Here is a 15,500-nt window from a genome sequence, read left to right as displayed (position 1 = left end):
GAGAGAGAGAGAGCAAGAGAAACAGAAAGAAAAGAGAGAGAGAGAGATAAGTATAATGAACGCTTGACATACAAAACGTCTACCAAAAACCACTTCTGCTCTGCATGGAGAATACGCCACACCCTGCCGAGCCCCTAAACAGCGCTCACTGGTGAGACTTGGTAAGTGTTCATCACTTTCAACAAAGCCTGTCTTATTGGGCACACCCAGATGTTTTCCGTGCTAGACATAGGTCTTATATCGGTACACCACTAAAGCTTTTTATCCACCATGTACACTTTGAGTCAGGACTCTGTAACAGGATGGATGAAACCTAGCATGCGTCCCAAATGGCACACTATTGGCACCTTATTCCCTTAAGGCTTTGGTAAAGAGTAGTGCCCTACATAGGGAATAGGCAGCTGTTTGGGATGCAACACTGAAATCTCTGAGGCAATAGAGATCAGACAGCCTTACTTCTAACACTGCTATGTAAGCAGTGTGTAATAAATCTTTGTGGACCGAGGAGACCTCACAGAGCTTTGGGGCACTGGAGACTATTGCTCTGCTCGGTCTCTATATCCATTTACAGGCATAGAGGTTGGAGAGGCCCATACACTGCCTGCCCGCCTGCCTGTGGAAAGTATCTGTTGCTGTGAGCATGGAAACCCAGAGAAATCCAATAAGGCTGCTTTGAGATTAGGGACACACGGTAGCAAATATACTTTATTTGAATAGTGCCCTATAGATTATCTACAGATGCTCAAATGATCAACAAACTATATTAATGCAACAGCTTGCTAGGTTACAGTTAGGGTTAGGTTAAAGGTTAACATTAGGTTAGGATAAGGGTTAGGTTTAGGGTTAATGTTAGGATAAGGGTAAGGGTTAGGTTTAGGGTTAACATTAGGTTAGGTTTAGGGTTAGCGGATAGTTTGTATAAATGTTGTTGACAGTTAGTTGAACATTTACAAACTATCTATTTGGGATTAGCCAAATAAAGTACTAACATATAAGCTTACTCATTACAAGTAAGAATGGTTATAAGTGGTTATAAGGGTCATTATAACTGGTTTGACACTCACAGGATGTAGCAGATGACCCCTATACTCCACATGTCTGTTGGGTAACTGATTGCTTCATAGTTGATCACTTCAGGGGCCACAAACTCAGGGGTTCCAAACAGAACTTTCAATGTTCCAGAGCTTTCTAGGAGCACACAGGGGAAGACGGTTTCAAAATGATGAAATGATGGTGTTTATTTAGCATGCATTAGAATAGGAAGTTAATGAACAGATAGATGTTGCTATGATTCTCAATAGGGATGCAAAATTCCAGTAACTTTCCCAGATGGAAGATTTCTGGAATCAGGAGGGAATAAGCAGGATATCCAGGAATCCTCCCACCAGGATTTCTGGGAAACCTGGGAAAAACCTGGGAATTTGGGGAAAGTTACCGGAATTTCACAACCCTATATCTGAAAGTGTCCTGTGCACATGAGGCCTGGTTACCTAGTCTGCGAGCAAGGCCGAAGTCAATGAGTTTGATGGTGCTACCGGTCTTGTTGACACACATGATATTCTCAGGCTTGAGGTCCAGATGGACGATGCCCTGCTTGTGGATGTAATGAACCCCGTCCACAATCTGCAGCATGTACTTAATGACCTCTCTTTCTGTCAGCTCAAAGTCTTCATCGATGATACGCTCAAACAGCTCCCCGCCAGAGATTCTGCAGAGAGAGAGAGAGAAAGAGAGAGAGAAAGAGAGAGAGAAAATGATGGTTGAGATCCTGCGAAACACATTACAGCCAAATATGGAAATCCTTCACTGGATATCAAACACTTGTCATTTTAGAGTACCTCAAATATCGTTTATTTTTTATTTTTTAGCTTTGACAGCTTACAAGACATATCATCTAAAATTAGTACTAAGGACAATTGCGGTTTTAAATGAGAGTCAAGTGAGTCCAGTGTTCTTCTGTCAGTGTACCATTTGATAATGCTATAAAAACAAGAGGGGAAATGGTCCAGTCTAATGTGTTTACATCTCAAATACTTGGCAAGTGAACTTTTTCCAAGCATCACCACATAAAAAAGCCAACATCTCTGTCTGTGTGAAGTGTCTGTCTGGTCAAAAAGAATCATTAGCCACGAATAATGGAGATGTTTAAATGCAAATCAATTTCCTTTGACATTTTCCAAAATAAACGTTATCATATCAATTTTCATACTCAGATACACTACATCACCAGAAGTATGTGGACACCCCTTCAAACTAGTGGATTTAGCTATTTCAGCCACACCCGTTGCTGATAGGTTTATAAAATCCAGCACACAGCCATGCAATCTCCATAGAGAAACATTGGCAGTAGAATGGCCTTACTGAAGAGCTCAGTGGGATGTCACCTTTCCAACAAGTCAGTTTTATCAAATTTATGCCCTGCTAGAGCTGCTCTGGTTAACTGTAAGTGCTGTTATTGTGAAGTGGAAACGTCTAGGAGCAACAACGGCTCAACCGCAACGCGGTAGGCCACACAAGCTCAGAGAACGGGACTGCCGAGTGCTGAAGCACGTAGCCCGTATAAATCGTCTGTCCTCGGTTGCAACACTCACTACCGAGTTCCAAACTGCTTCTGGAAGCAACATCAGCAATAGAACTGTTTGTTGGGAGCTTCATGAAATGGGTTTCCATGGTCGAGCAGCCACACACAAGCCTAAGATCACCATGCGCAATGCCAAGCGTCGGCTGGAGTGGTGTAAAGCTCACCGCCATTGGACTCTGGTGCAGTAGAAACGCGTTCTGTGGAGTGATGAATCATGCTTCACCATCTGACAGTCCAATGGACGAATCTGGGTTTAGCCAATGCCAGGAGAAAGCTACCTTCTCCAATGCATAGTGCCAACTGTAAAGTTTGTTGGAGGAGGAATAATGGTCTTGGGCTGTTTTTCATGGTTCAGGTTAGGCCCCTTAGTCCCAGTGTGAAGGGAAATCTTAACGCTACAACATATAATGAATGACATTCTAAACGATTCTGTGCTTCCAACCTTGTGGCAACAGTTTGGGGAAGGCCCTTTCCTATTTCAGAATGACAATGTCCCCATGCACAAAGCGAGGTCCAAAAAGTAATGGATTTTTCGAGACCGGTGTGGAAGAACTTGACTGGCCTGCACAGATCCCTGACCTCAACCCCATCGATCACCTTTGGGATGAATTGGAACGCCGACTGCAAGCCAGGACTAATCGACCAACATCAGTGCCCGACCTCACTAATGCTCGTGGCTAAATGGAAGCAAGTCTCCGCAGCAATGTTCCAACATCTAGTGGAAAGCCTTCCCAGAAAGGTGGAGGCTGTTATAGCAGCAAAAGGGGTAACAACTCCATAATAACACCCATGATCTTGGAATGAGATGTCCGACGAGCAGGTGGCCACATACTTTTGGCCATGTAGTGTAATTTGTTACACACAAGTGCCAAGTGAAAATCTTCAAGATCAAAACTGCAAATGGACCTGTATTCATTCCAGTTGTATACCTACTAAATAACCTTCTGTTTCCGTTTCTGGTAAACTATATAGGGAATCGGGTGCCATTTAGGATACATCCCGGGTAACCTAAATGAATATCAACTTTATGTAAAGTATGGGTTAAATATACTCACATTTCCAAAACCATGACGATGTCCGACTTGCCTTCGAAGGCATCAATGCACTGGACAAGTTTGGGGTGATGGAGGGAGTTCATTATAGCAATCTCTTGTCTCACATTATCTTTCTCTTTTGCAGAATAGGCCTTGATGAACTTTCCAGCCCAATGCTTTTTCGTTCCCTTCTCCAAAAGTTTGAATACCTGTCCGAATTTCCCCCTAAAGCACAGAAAAGGAAAAGGATCATTTTTTGGAGTCTGATACAGAGGATATCATGGATGAGAGGTGTGCGCAGTAGGCCTACTGCACATGTAGATACATGTGTCAATGTGGACCAATGCTTTGCTGACCAACATGTTGTCTACATCCCAAATTGGCACCCTATATAGTGCCCAAATTTTCGACCAGAGACCTATAGGCCCTGGTCAGAAGTAGTGTACTATATAGGGAATATGGTGCCTTTTGGGACATAGTCGTTGTTGATAGGTGAGTACTCACGTTCCGAGCCTCTCCTCCACATCATACAGATCCTTGACTTTCACATCTGTTCTAACGGTCACATCTCTGTAGTCTGGCTCTTTCTCTGAACATCAGAACATGACACTTATGAGTCATTATGGATGCTTATAGTCACTGTCATAACACACTATAAGGGCATTTTAAGGATATTATAAAACATTTCAGGTATCATAAAAGGTGTTACCAAAATATTTTTTTTAAAGGAATCAATTACATATAAACTTGGAATATTGGTTTGGATTAAACATACCTTCATCATCCTCAACATCCTCCTTTTCTGTTAGAATAAATGATCAGAAAGGTTGTTAGTCATTAGTATGAATCAATCATTATGAAATGATTGGCTTGTTGAAATGAAAATGGCTTGTTAGTTACCAATGAGTGTGATTCTAATAGTGTTACCAATGAGTGTGATTCTAATAGTGTTACCAATGAGTGTGATTCTAATAGTGTTACCAATGAGTGTGATTCTAATAGTGTTACCAATGAGTGTGATTCTAATAGTGTTACCAATGAGTGTGATTCTAATAGTGTTACCAATGAGTGTGATTCTAATAGTGTTACCAATGAGTGTGATTCTAATAGTGTTACCAATGAGTGTGATTCTAATAGTGTTACCAATGAGTGTGATTCTCAGTGAGTGTCAGAACACCATAGACGCCACTAGGGGGAGCTCACCCTCTACATCCTCCTCTAACATTGTGACAGCCTCAGACTCGGCACTGGGCTCCCCGATGCCGTAGATATTGACCGCTCGCACCCTGAACTTGTACTGGCGCTGACCCAGCAGGTTCTGGACATTATAGGAGGTGCTGTTGCAGGAGACCAGGTTCTTCCACTCCTTATCCACTGAGTTCCATATCTCTAGGTTGTAGGACTGGACGGCGCTGCCCCCGTCGTAGGTGGGGCCGTACCATGACAGCGTGAGGGTGGAGCGGCGGATGTCTGAGGCGGCTGGAACTCGGGCAGGGGGATCAGGTTTGTCTAGAACACACAGAGGTCACACAGTAGATCAACGCACCAAATGGCGGACATGCACAGACGCAATACTAGACCTTTCAACAAGCCACACAAAACCATGTTCACACTGTGGTGATAAATGCTCCAGGCTGAGTCCCAAATGGCACCCTGTTCCCTATATAGTGCACTAACTTTTGACCCTTTGGGCCCTGGTCAAAAGTAGTGCACTATATAGGGAATAGGGTGCCATTTGGGTTCATAAACCTATAGTTTGATGCCTTTGAAAAGGTGTGATGAGTCACTCGATTTGTGAACATAGGTCAACCCAGTCCTTCCATTCACCAACATCAGTAATGACCGTGCACACAAAAAGCTGTGTTGGGAATGAAGCAGCTTCCTGTCAGGCTATAGTGGCTACCTTTTGAACCAACTCCATTCGTCAACAGTAGTTTCACCATATACAGTAATGGCAGCTTCTCCATTAAAGGCACAGTACGGGAAACTGTTCGGGAGCGCAGATGATCAGTGAGAGCCGTGACAGCGAGGCTCCACATGGAGTCTGGATCAGTTTTATGTACTGCTGGTGTCAGACGACATGACCCAGACTGTCTGCTAGGTACAGTACACTTATTCTCCCTGCTTTGTTTAGAGGGATGCCATGTTACCCAAGCTGTTAAAAGCATACCCCCACTTAATCCCCAGTGGTCCCTTGTAAAATACCAAACGAAACCGCCCCAAAAGAGCACAGCGTGACATCAACAGCTCTGCCATGCGGGATGATTCAATGTCACCGCAAAAGGGGCCACAAATTACATGAAACAATTCAAAAACCTCTATACTCCATACATACAGTCCAAGAACCATAAACCTAACGCGACGATCATATACATTAACAAGCGTCTAAGTAGTAGGCTATTTTTACCAGCGTCTAACAAGCGCTTTGTGCCTCCTCGTATGCTATTAACAGTTCTCCGGGCACATAAGCGGTTGCGTTTATATGGAGCAGCTCTAGAAATCCTCTTTCCCTGGCTGTGGCGTATTCCCTGAGTTGGACTGGATACACTCCACTATAACAGCAGTGGCAAAGGGCCTCAGACTGAAGCAACAGCTGGAGAGAAAGCACAGCCTTAAAAGGCCACTGGAGATCCCTGCAACGGCCTGTTAGTATTAGGATACAGAGAGTCGGAGCTGGCCCGGCCTGCATACCTTCCCTTCCCCAACAACATTCCCCAAAGCTACAGGACCGCTATTTTTACGAGAGACAATACAATGATCGGTATCAGTAGCAGCAGTGGTTTTAAACAGTGGATTATACCATATATCTCATTTGATACAAGGAAAGACTTCCGCCACTCGTAATTGTCTCCTGAAACTCATCAACGGAGCCAAAAATGGCGTCGCTGCCTGATGTGTGAAAAATGGAACGTACCGACAATGGTAAGGTTGAGAGCTGCCTGTCTCAAGCCGTAGCTGTTTCGCAGCTCGATGGTGTAGCAGCCACAGTGGTCCTGCTGGCTGTCTGCGATGGTCAGTTTACTGGTAGCATCAGTGGTTTCAATGGTTAAATCACCTTTGACCTCTTGAATCTGCATACAAGACAAAGGCAGTGGTTTCACAGAGTGTTAGTTGAAACGGTGTTCAAGGCTACAATGATGAGAGTTACATCCTTGAATTAGTACAGTGTAATGAAATATGATATATTTGATGGAGATGGTGGAGATAGTGGATCATTTCAGATCATGGTTAGAGTTGGTCATAGACATGGGTATAGTATTATAGTCAGTGGGATCCAAAATTATTGACACCCTTGATAAAGATGAGCAAAAAATGACTGTGTAAAATAAATAATTCAAATACTGAGCTATATTCTATTCAAGAAAAAAGGGGAAATTATACCTATACAATTGCTCAGAGAACAAGATTTTGTTTAACAAGTAATATTCCCCCCCCCCCCCCCAAAAGGTAGGGGTCAAGACCTTTCAATACCTCCTCACCTTACGAGGGTAACGGCACAGAGCCCTTTTCTAAAATGTTTTATTAGTTAGTAAACACATTGGGACAAAAAAAATGTAATCCTTCCAGAGCCATGATATCCTTTGTCTGCGCTTACGGAACGCCCTCTTGAATTCAAACCACAGGTTTTCAAAGTCCGGAGACTGAGATGGCCATCACAAAATGTTGATTTTGTGGCCAATTAACCATTACTTTGTGGATTTTGATGTGTGCTTGGGATTATTGTCTTACTGGAAGATCCACTTACAGCCAAGTTTCAGCTTCCTGGCAGAGGCAACCAGGCTTTTGGCTAAAATGTCCCTGGTACTTGGTAAAGTTCATGATGCCATTGACCTTAACAAGCACCCCAGGACCAGTAGAAGCCAAATAGCACCATAACATCATAGATCCACCACAGTAGGTATGGGCTTTTTTCTGCTTATGCATTCTCATTTCGACACCAGTCATTTTTGCTAATCTTTATCAAGGTTGTCAATTATTTGGTACAGACTGGTCCTTACTGGTTTGCGGAACTTGAGCCAGGTGCAGTTGACTGGTGGAGCTCCTCCAAACTTACAGAGAATTTCCACCTTCTCCCCTGCCAGAATCTTCATGTCGTCTGGGAACTGGACAATCTGAGGGGGCATAGCTGGACGACACACACAAACCAACAGTCACTTCAGCCAGGAACATCTCCATCATCAGAACAAACCTCTGCGTTTGGCAGGCTTCTGACTTTCCGCCCTTGCCCCACGTCATTCCCTTGCTAACGCCTTAATGCTCCCCGGCAGCGAACAAAGCACAACTGCAACAGCTGCTCGGATTGGGTGACTCGCTCCCCTGGCTCTCGTTATTAGAAGGCAGGTTGGTTTACACTACAGCATGGTGAGGGGGATCTCCGATTGCTATTACAGGCACCCTCAGACTTCTGCCAGAGCAGGGAGCAGTACTCTCAGTCTTAGTTAGAGCAGCAAGGTATGGCCAGTGTTTGGCACACAAGCCAGGTCCTCTATGCTATCTACTTCATGTATCACTGTTGTTGGACGAGAGAGCTAGAGTACAGAGTCTGGGGAATCATCTATACCGCTTGTTGACATTTTGGTTGTGGGCTCTTCAGTAGCCCAGAGAGAGTTAGTACAGGGCCCTATTGATCAAGCGATAAGAATTTTCGATCACAGTGAATAACATGGACAGGGGGGAGCTGATCCTGGACCAGCACTCATACACTGAGACGCCCCTAAGTTACATTTTTGCATGGCAGAGAAGTCTTTCTTACCCTGTTTAGGAGGCATCTTTGTATTCGGTTTCTTTATCCTTGCCTCACCTGGAAAAGAGAAGATCAACGATTACAATTAGGAAGGCAGTTGTGTCAACGCATTTGATAATGGAACAAATTTGAAGATTTGGTACAAATGAATCCCGTGTGTGACTCTTCATGTGTGAAACTTACATGATAAAACATTGATCTGAAACCAGACGGAATCTAAATGTAGTCAGTGTGTAGGATTCACATAAATGAACGGTCATTGCACTTAATTATTCCATTATTGTGAGCTACAGCAGCAGTACGCATTAGAAAGAGCATACTGTACATTGCCGCTCTTTTTACATTTACATTTTACATTTAAGTCATTTAGCAGACGCTCTTATCCAGAGCGACTTACAAATTGGTGCATTCACCTTATGATATCCAGTGGAACAACCACTTTACAATAGTGCATCTAACTCTTTTAAGGGGGGGGGGMTAGAAGGATTAGTTTTTCCTTAAAGAGGTGGGGTTTCAGGTGTCTCCGGAAGGTGGTGATTGACTCCGCTGACCTGGCGTCGTGAGGGAGTTTGTTCCACCATTGGGGTGCCAGAGCAGCGAACAGTTTTGACTGGGCTGAGCGGGAACTGTACTTCCTCAGAGGTAGGGAGGCGAGCAGGCCAGAGGTGGATGAACGCAGTGCCCTTGTTTGGGTGTAGGGCCTGATCAGAGCCTGAAGGTACGGGGGTGCCGTTCCCCTTTTTCCTAACATCCTTTCTCAAATTGTGCCTGCAGCGATTTCTCTGCATCCCTGTTAAGAGTTGTTACTTTTGACAGTCAGACTGATCGATTAAAGCAGAGATCACAAGCTAGAAACAGTCCAGCTTGTGAGCAAGCCTCTAACGGAGCACATACTACCACATTTGTAGATTCAGAATCATTGTTTAATTCATTTGCCTTTAGTCTTACACGTCATTATAATAAATTATCTATAAAACATTGAGTTTTATAACCGCTTATGAGATATTATGGACGCTTATTATAATAGTCAGTGTCATCATAACACATTACAAGTGTATTATAATGCATTATGTGCTTCATTTAAATGTTACCACTAGTTATTCCCAGGATAGTATACGGGAAAGGAGACTAAACTGTGTCTGATAAGTGAAATTGGGGGAGGGAGCTCTTCTCTTGTGGATGTCTTGGGAGAAGGAAGGGCTGCCTCTGTGCTCATGTCCTTTGGTATTTGCCTTTTTTGGTAATACTAAAAATAGTCAAAGTATCCAGGAAATAGCTTTTGGCACTATTTATTTGACATTTGATTGCTGTCAAGAAACAATGTGCCAGTAAAACTAACTAATGCAGAGAGTGAGGAGCAACACATATCAATATTAACCAATAACAGTTTAAGCTCCAAGCTCTCAAAGTCATACTTTTTTCTGCATGACAGGTCCTCCTCTCTGGAAAGAAAAACGTCCTTTTTCCAATACAAAACTTGTTTTGCTCATCGTACCAAAACGATTTGAAGTTGATACAAGTTGTAATTGCACAAACAAAGCATCTACCATTGCGATACAAAACAATATATTTTAGCTCACGTCAAATAGAGAAGACCAACAAAACAGACCCGGCTTTAACAACAGACTAAAATGGTTATGAGCACACCGATTGGCTTTGCAAAGTTTTAGTGCAGAAAAAGGTTTTATCCTTTTAAGCGTGTGTTTGTTAAGTTTCCATAACAATTAGGTCATTGGTCCTGTTGTCCTGTTCACATGCCTCAGTTCAGATTGGATTTAACTAAACTACTGCGCCCAGCCTTCGAGCACTCGGATCAAGAAAACGAATCATTGTTTATATGTTGTAACTATGCAGTTGAGCTTCGAGGCAGTGTATCAGCTAGTTAGTTTAGCCATCCATCTACGGTTCAAGTCCAAAACAGCTCTTTGGTGTATCCTTGAAAAACAGACAGCCATGTGACAAGAGACCTAGTGGAGGACTGACCATTGAAACGTGCAACAAATCATGGAGCACTAGAGAAAGGGAACGGCTGTTTAACTTTAAATGTAAAGTCCCCATATTTGGGGATCTTATTAGATGTTATTATTCAATTCAGTCTGGTATGAGAACGGTAGCCCCTAGGCCGAGCCGATGACCTCATTTCAAGATGGCTGCTATATATATTCCGGTTAACACCTTGCCCAAACCGGCTGCGCGCGTGTGCCACCGAGCGCTATCGTGCATAAATGTATTTTTCCCCCTACACCAAACGCGATCACCACACACAAGTTAAAATATCAAAACAAACTCTGAACCAATGAAATTAATTTGGGGACAGGTCGAAAAGCATTAAACATGTATGGTATTTTAGCTAGTTAGCTTGCACTTGCTAGCTAACGTTAATTTGTCCTATTTAGCTATCTTGCTGTTGCTAGCTAATTTGTCCTGGGATATAAACATTGAGTTATTATTTTACCTGAAATGGACAAGGATCTCTACTCCGACAATTAATCCACATATAAAACGGCCAACCGAATCGTTTCTAGTCATCTCTCCTCCTTCCAGGCTTTTTCATCGTTTAAATTATATGGTGATCGCATCTAAACTTTCATTGTATTACCACGACTACCGGCAAAACAGTTTTCGTCTTTCTATCACCCACGTGGGTATAACCAATGAGGAGATGGCACGTGGGTACCTGCTTCTATAAACCAATGAGGAGATGGCACGTGGGTACCTGCTTCTATAAACCAATGAGGAGATGGGAGAGGCAGGACTTGCAGCGCAATCTGCGTCAGAAATAGGAATGACATCTATTTCAGCCCTTGGTGTCGCAGACGCTCGTTGGCGGCAAGCAGTGTGGGTGCAATAATTGAATAACATGGGTTTCTAAATTTATTTTGCGATGCTAGCGCATGCGACGTGTCCGGTCTGGTCAGCATGTATGTATGCTGACCAGACCGCACACGTCCAGTGCGCGAGCGTCGCAAAATACATTTAGAAATCCATGTTATTCAATTATTGCACCCACACTGCTTGCGCGCGCCAACGAGCGTCTGCTCGGTTCTACATCCACGTTTCATAGACATCTTGAAAAAGAAAATAGAGGCTTGTGGCTCCATTCGTCCTAACAGAATCGGTTTCCCCAAGATCAAGGTAAACAAAATGACAAAGAGAGCGGAGAGGGGGACCATACGTTGGATCAGGACTAACAAGCTGCTTTTTGTGAAATGGAAGGACACTAGGGAAGTAACCATGCTCACCACACAGCATAAGTCATTCAATAACGACCATGTCTCAAGGAGGGTGAAAAATGACGAAAGCCCCCATTCCTGATTCTGTGAAGGACTACAATGCCAGCAGGGGGGGTGTTGACATATCTGATGCTCTGATAGGCTACTACCAGGTCCTCCTCAAGACCAGGAAGTGGTATAATACTTTTTTTTTTACCACTTTGTGGACATTGCTACAGTAAATGCTTTCATTCTCCACAAGCAGATGGACAAAGCAAAAGGTCAAACCCCTCTCTCCCAGTTGGCCTTCAGAGAGCAGCTGGTGTTGGAAATGGCCGAATTAGGGGCCTCACAACCATCACAAGACCCCCTACTGAAGGCGAGCACCACGGTCCAACACACATGCCAAAAGGAAGAAATGAAAGCATTGCACAAAACACAGGGTGGGGGGAAAAAAGGGTGAAATGACAGTTCGCTTTTTGTTTCCTGGCAGAGAAGGACCGCTTCAAAGACTGTCACGACATGCACAAGCTATGGTGAAATCTAATCATCTACACCTGGAAAGTAAAACGAACACGAATGCCATTTTGAAATAGTTCAGCTTATTTATATTTGTGCACCTTTTTTAGTGAAGGATACGTGTGTAACCAAGCAGTGTTTGATAAGACATTTTATATACATATTTTTTTATGTATATCTGTTGCTTTTATATTGTTTTTGTAAACAGTTAATTTGTATGTGGGACCAATACATTGGATATGCCTAGGCTAAACGTTCAGGCACTTTGGAGAGGTTGAAAAAAACAATTGGATATTGTATGTCTCCCGACACCACCACAATGTTTGAGAGGTTGGTGTTGTAGAAATGTAGTTTTTATAGTGAACAATTACTTTTAGGCACATTCAGTGTACAAAAACAGTGCAATTACCACATTCGGACACTTTGGAGAGGTTGAAAAGACACTAATGTACCCTGGATACCCCATAACATGAGTGAAGTTGACATGGTAGAACTCGTGTTTTTATACTGAAAAAAAATTAAAAGGGGATTGCAAATATGTAATAGCACTGGAATGATCTAATTTACAGACATGTGTCACTTTGGAGAGGATTAGGTACACTTGGAAACGTCCCGTGACTAGACCTGACACCATTTCTAGTTGTTAGGTCTATCAATCCCATTTTTTGGGGGGGCATGTCAGAGTCATGTAATTACACACGAATAGAAGTTACTTTTGGGAATGTCTATTTAGGTGGAAATCTAAATGTTGCCTTTACATTTAAGAGGAAAGAAAAGACTCTGGTAGGAAAAGGATCACACCGGCACCATGATACATTGCTCAATGTCACACACAATCATCTGTACCAGAAGCTCTCCAAATGTTCTACATTATAACTGTCCTTTGTGACAAATCATTAATCAATGCCACTAATACCTATGTTTTTAGTCACTCACAACGCAGTCTTGACCCTAGATGCTGATCTGGGATCAGTTTAGCATTTCCCCCACTAATGGTTAGGATTGGGTGATGGGAAGCTGATCCTAGATCTGTACCTGGAGCCCTCTACCCATCAGTGGGTCCCGACCCATCCTTTGAAAAACACTGTTCTGCATAAACAATCAGTGTCAATGTAAAGGCACTATATCTTAAACTATATTACAGCATCCTTAGCATGGGTCAAAGACAATATCTGTAACCTTACTACTAATTAATATGCCAGCACCCAGGATATCAAGCCTTGAAGGCTGATGGTTCCTGGTCCATATAGAGTCAAGAACAGTGAGCAGCAGAGCAAGTGCTCCATGTTACCCAGTCTTTTGAGAGATGTTGAAGCTGTCAAAACAAGTCAGGCCTTAACCCTTCCCCAGGGGGCCGTGCACCCATGATCTGGTTCCTTCACACAGGCGGTCAGACAACGTGGAGCCATTGTATTGCACGGCCTGGCCTGTGTCACAATCAGGTTGTAAATGCTCAGCATCTAGAGAAACAGCAGCTCAAAAAACCATTCAATTCCCCGATGAGCACTATCTATTTCATAATAGAGGGAGAACGTTACGTCTCACTTGTCAAGCATCGTTACAGGCTGACGAGAGGAGTAGAGGCGCAGACGAAAGCAGTTTGATGTACGAGGTGTTGGAGCAGGCAACCACATTGGCATTCCACTCTGTGTTCTCTCTGTGGCCAGCATGCTCCGTTTGTGTGGAGAGAGGAGGAGTATAGGGGAGAGGAGAAAAGATGAGAGGAGAGGAGATGCTGAGCCACCAAATAGTAGAGTGCATTCTGAGGTCCGCAGGACCCTGCAGTGCTGGACTGTGCCCCAAAGCGTAAGGTAAATAATCGTGCAGATTTTTGAGTTTTCCAGTGGGCATGAAAAAGTTGCTTGTTTTCATAGCACTGCACTACTGGCGCATTTCCCATGGCTCACCACGCTCTGTGACTGGAGTTAGATACACCACACAAGCAAGAGCAACGGCTTTTGAAAAACCATAACAAGGCTGACACCATCAATAGCTTACTCAAACGCACTTAAGGATTCAATAAATGACAGTCATTATATTTGCTGGGCGCAGTGATGAATCAGCATTTCACTGTTATATATATATACACACTCAAATAAAATTGTATTTGTCACATGCTCTGAATACGACAGGTGTAGACTTTACCATGAAATGCTTACTTGCGAGCCCTTACTTTTTTCATTCTGCATTGTTGTGTAAGAACAATTTGCTAAACATTTAAAAGGAAAAAAAGGAAAGACAATGTGCTGGGGTACGAGGTAATTGGGTTAATATGAACATATAGGTAGGGGTTAAAGTGACTATGCAATCAGGATAGATTAAAAAAAAACAGAGTAGCAGCAGCGTATGTGAAGAGTGTGAAAGTCTGTCTGTGTGAGTGTGTGTGCCGTCAATATGCATGTGTGTGTTTTTTGTGTGTGTATATATGTTGGAGTGTCGGTGTAGGATGTGTGAGTGTGTGGGTAGAGTCTAGTGAGTGTGCATTGAGCTGGTCCTTGAGAGTCAGTGCAAATAAAAGGGGCTCAATGCAAATAGTCAGGGAAGCCAACGTATAGCTTCGGGGTAGAAGCTGTTCAGGAGCCTTTTGGTCCCAGACTTGGTTCTTCGGTACCGATTATCGTATGGTAGCAGAGAGAACAGTCTATGACTTGGGTGGCTGGAGTCTTTGGCAATATTTAGAGCCTTCTTCTGACACCGCCTGGTATAGAGGTCTTAGATGGCAGGGACCTCGGCCCTTGTGATGTACTGGGCAATACGCACTAGCCTCTGTAGCGCTTTGCGATCAGATGCCAAGGAGTTGCCATACCAAGCGGTGATGCAGCCAGTCAAGATGTTCTCAATGGTGCAGCTATTTTTTTGAGGATCTGAGGGACCATGACAAGTATTTTTATCCTCCTGAGGGGGAACTGTGTTGGAGTGTTTGGACCATGATAGGTCCTTAGTGATGTGGACACAGAGGAACTTGAAGCTCTTGATTCGCTCCACTACAGTCCCGTTGATGTGAATGGGGCCATGCTCGGCCTTCCGTTTCCTGTAGTCCACGATCAGCTACTTTGACCTGCTGACATTGAGGGAGAGGTTGTTGTCCTGTCACCACACTGCCAGATCTCTGACCTCCTCCCTATAGTCTGTCTCATCGTCATTGGTGATCATCAGGCCTACCACCGCCATGTCGTCGGCAAACTTAATGACGGTATTGGTGTTGTGCACGGCCATGCAGTTGTGGGTGAACAGGGAGTACAGGAGGGGACAAAGCATGCACCCGAGGGGCCCCCGTGTTGAGGGTCTGATTGGCGGATGTGTTGTTGCCTACCCTCACCACCTGGGGCCGGCCCGTTAGGAAGTCCAGGATCTAGTTTCAGAGGGAAGTGTTTTTTCCCAGGGTCCTTAACTTTTTGAAGATTGTGGAG

General features: G+C 43.7%; 1 protein-coding gene across 5 annotated transcripts in view; it reads right to left on the bottom strand.

Moving 5' to 3' along the window:
* LOC111974136 (myosin light chain kinase, smooth muscle) overlaps positions 1 to 15,500 on the bottom strand; it is a 96,584-nt gene that overhangs the window by 5,678 nt on the left and 75,406 nt on the right. For all 5 annotated transcript variants that reach the window (XM_024001746.3, XM_024001770.3, XM_024001762.3 and 2 more), the window contains 9 exons: positions 8,369 to 8,416; positions 7,614 to 7,741; positions 6,530 to 6,686; positions 4,819 to 5,124; positions 4,391 to 4,417; positions 4,120 to 4,204; positions 3,637 to 3,840; positions 1,491 to 1,708; positions 1,065 to 1,188 (listed from right to left, as the gene is read on the bottom strand). In XM_024001746.3, the coding sequence (XP_023857514.1) occupies positions 1,065 to 1,188; positions 1,491 to 1,708; positions 3,637 to 3,840; positions 4,120 to 4,204; positions 4,391 to 4,417; positions 4,819 to 5,124; positions 6,530 to 6,686; positions 7,614 to 7,741; positions 8,369 to 8,416 (1,297 nt within the window). The remainder of the gene's footprint in view (positions 1 to 1,064; positions 1,189 to 1,490; positions 1,709 to 3,636; positions 3,841 to 4,119; positions 4,205 to 4,390; positions 4,418 to 4,818; positions 5,125 to 6,529; positions 6,687 to 7,613; positions 7,742 to 8,368; positions 8,417 to 15,500) is intronic.

The sequence above is a fragment of the Salvelinus sp. IW2-2015 genome, linkage group LG2, assembly GCF_002910315.2.
Source record: "Salvelinus sp. IW2-2015 linkage group LG2, ASM291031v2, whole genome shotgun sequence".
In the NCBI taxonomy this organism is placed as follows: domain Eukaryota; kingdom Metazoa; phylum Chordata; class Actinopteri; order Salmoniformes; family Salmonidae; genus Salvelinus; species Salvelinus sp. IW2-2015.
Note: the sequence above shows the minus strand (reverse complement) of the source record. Positions and strands in the feature narration are given on the sequence as shown.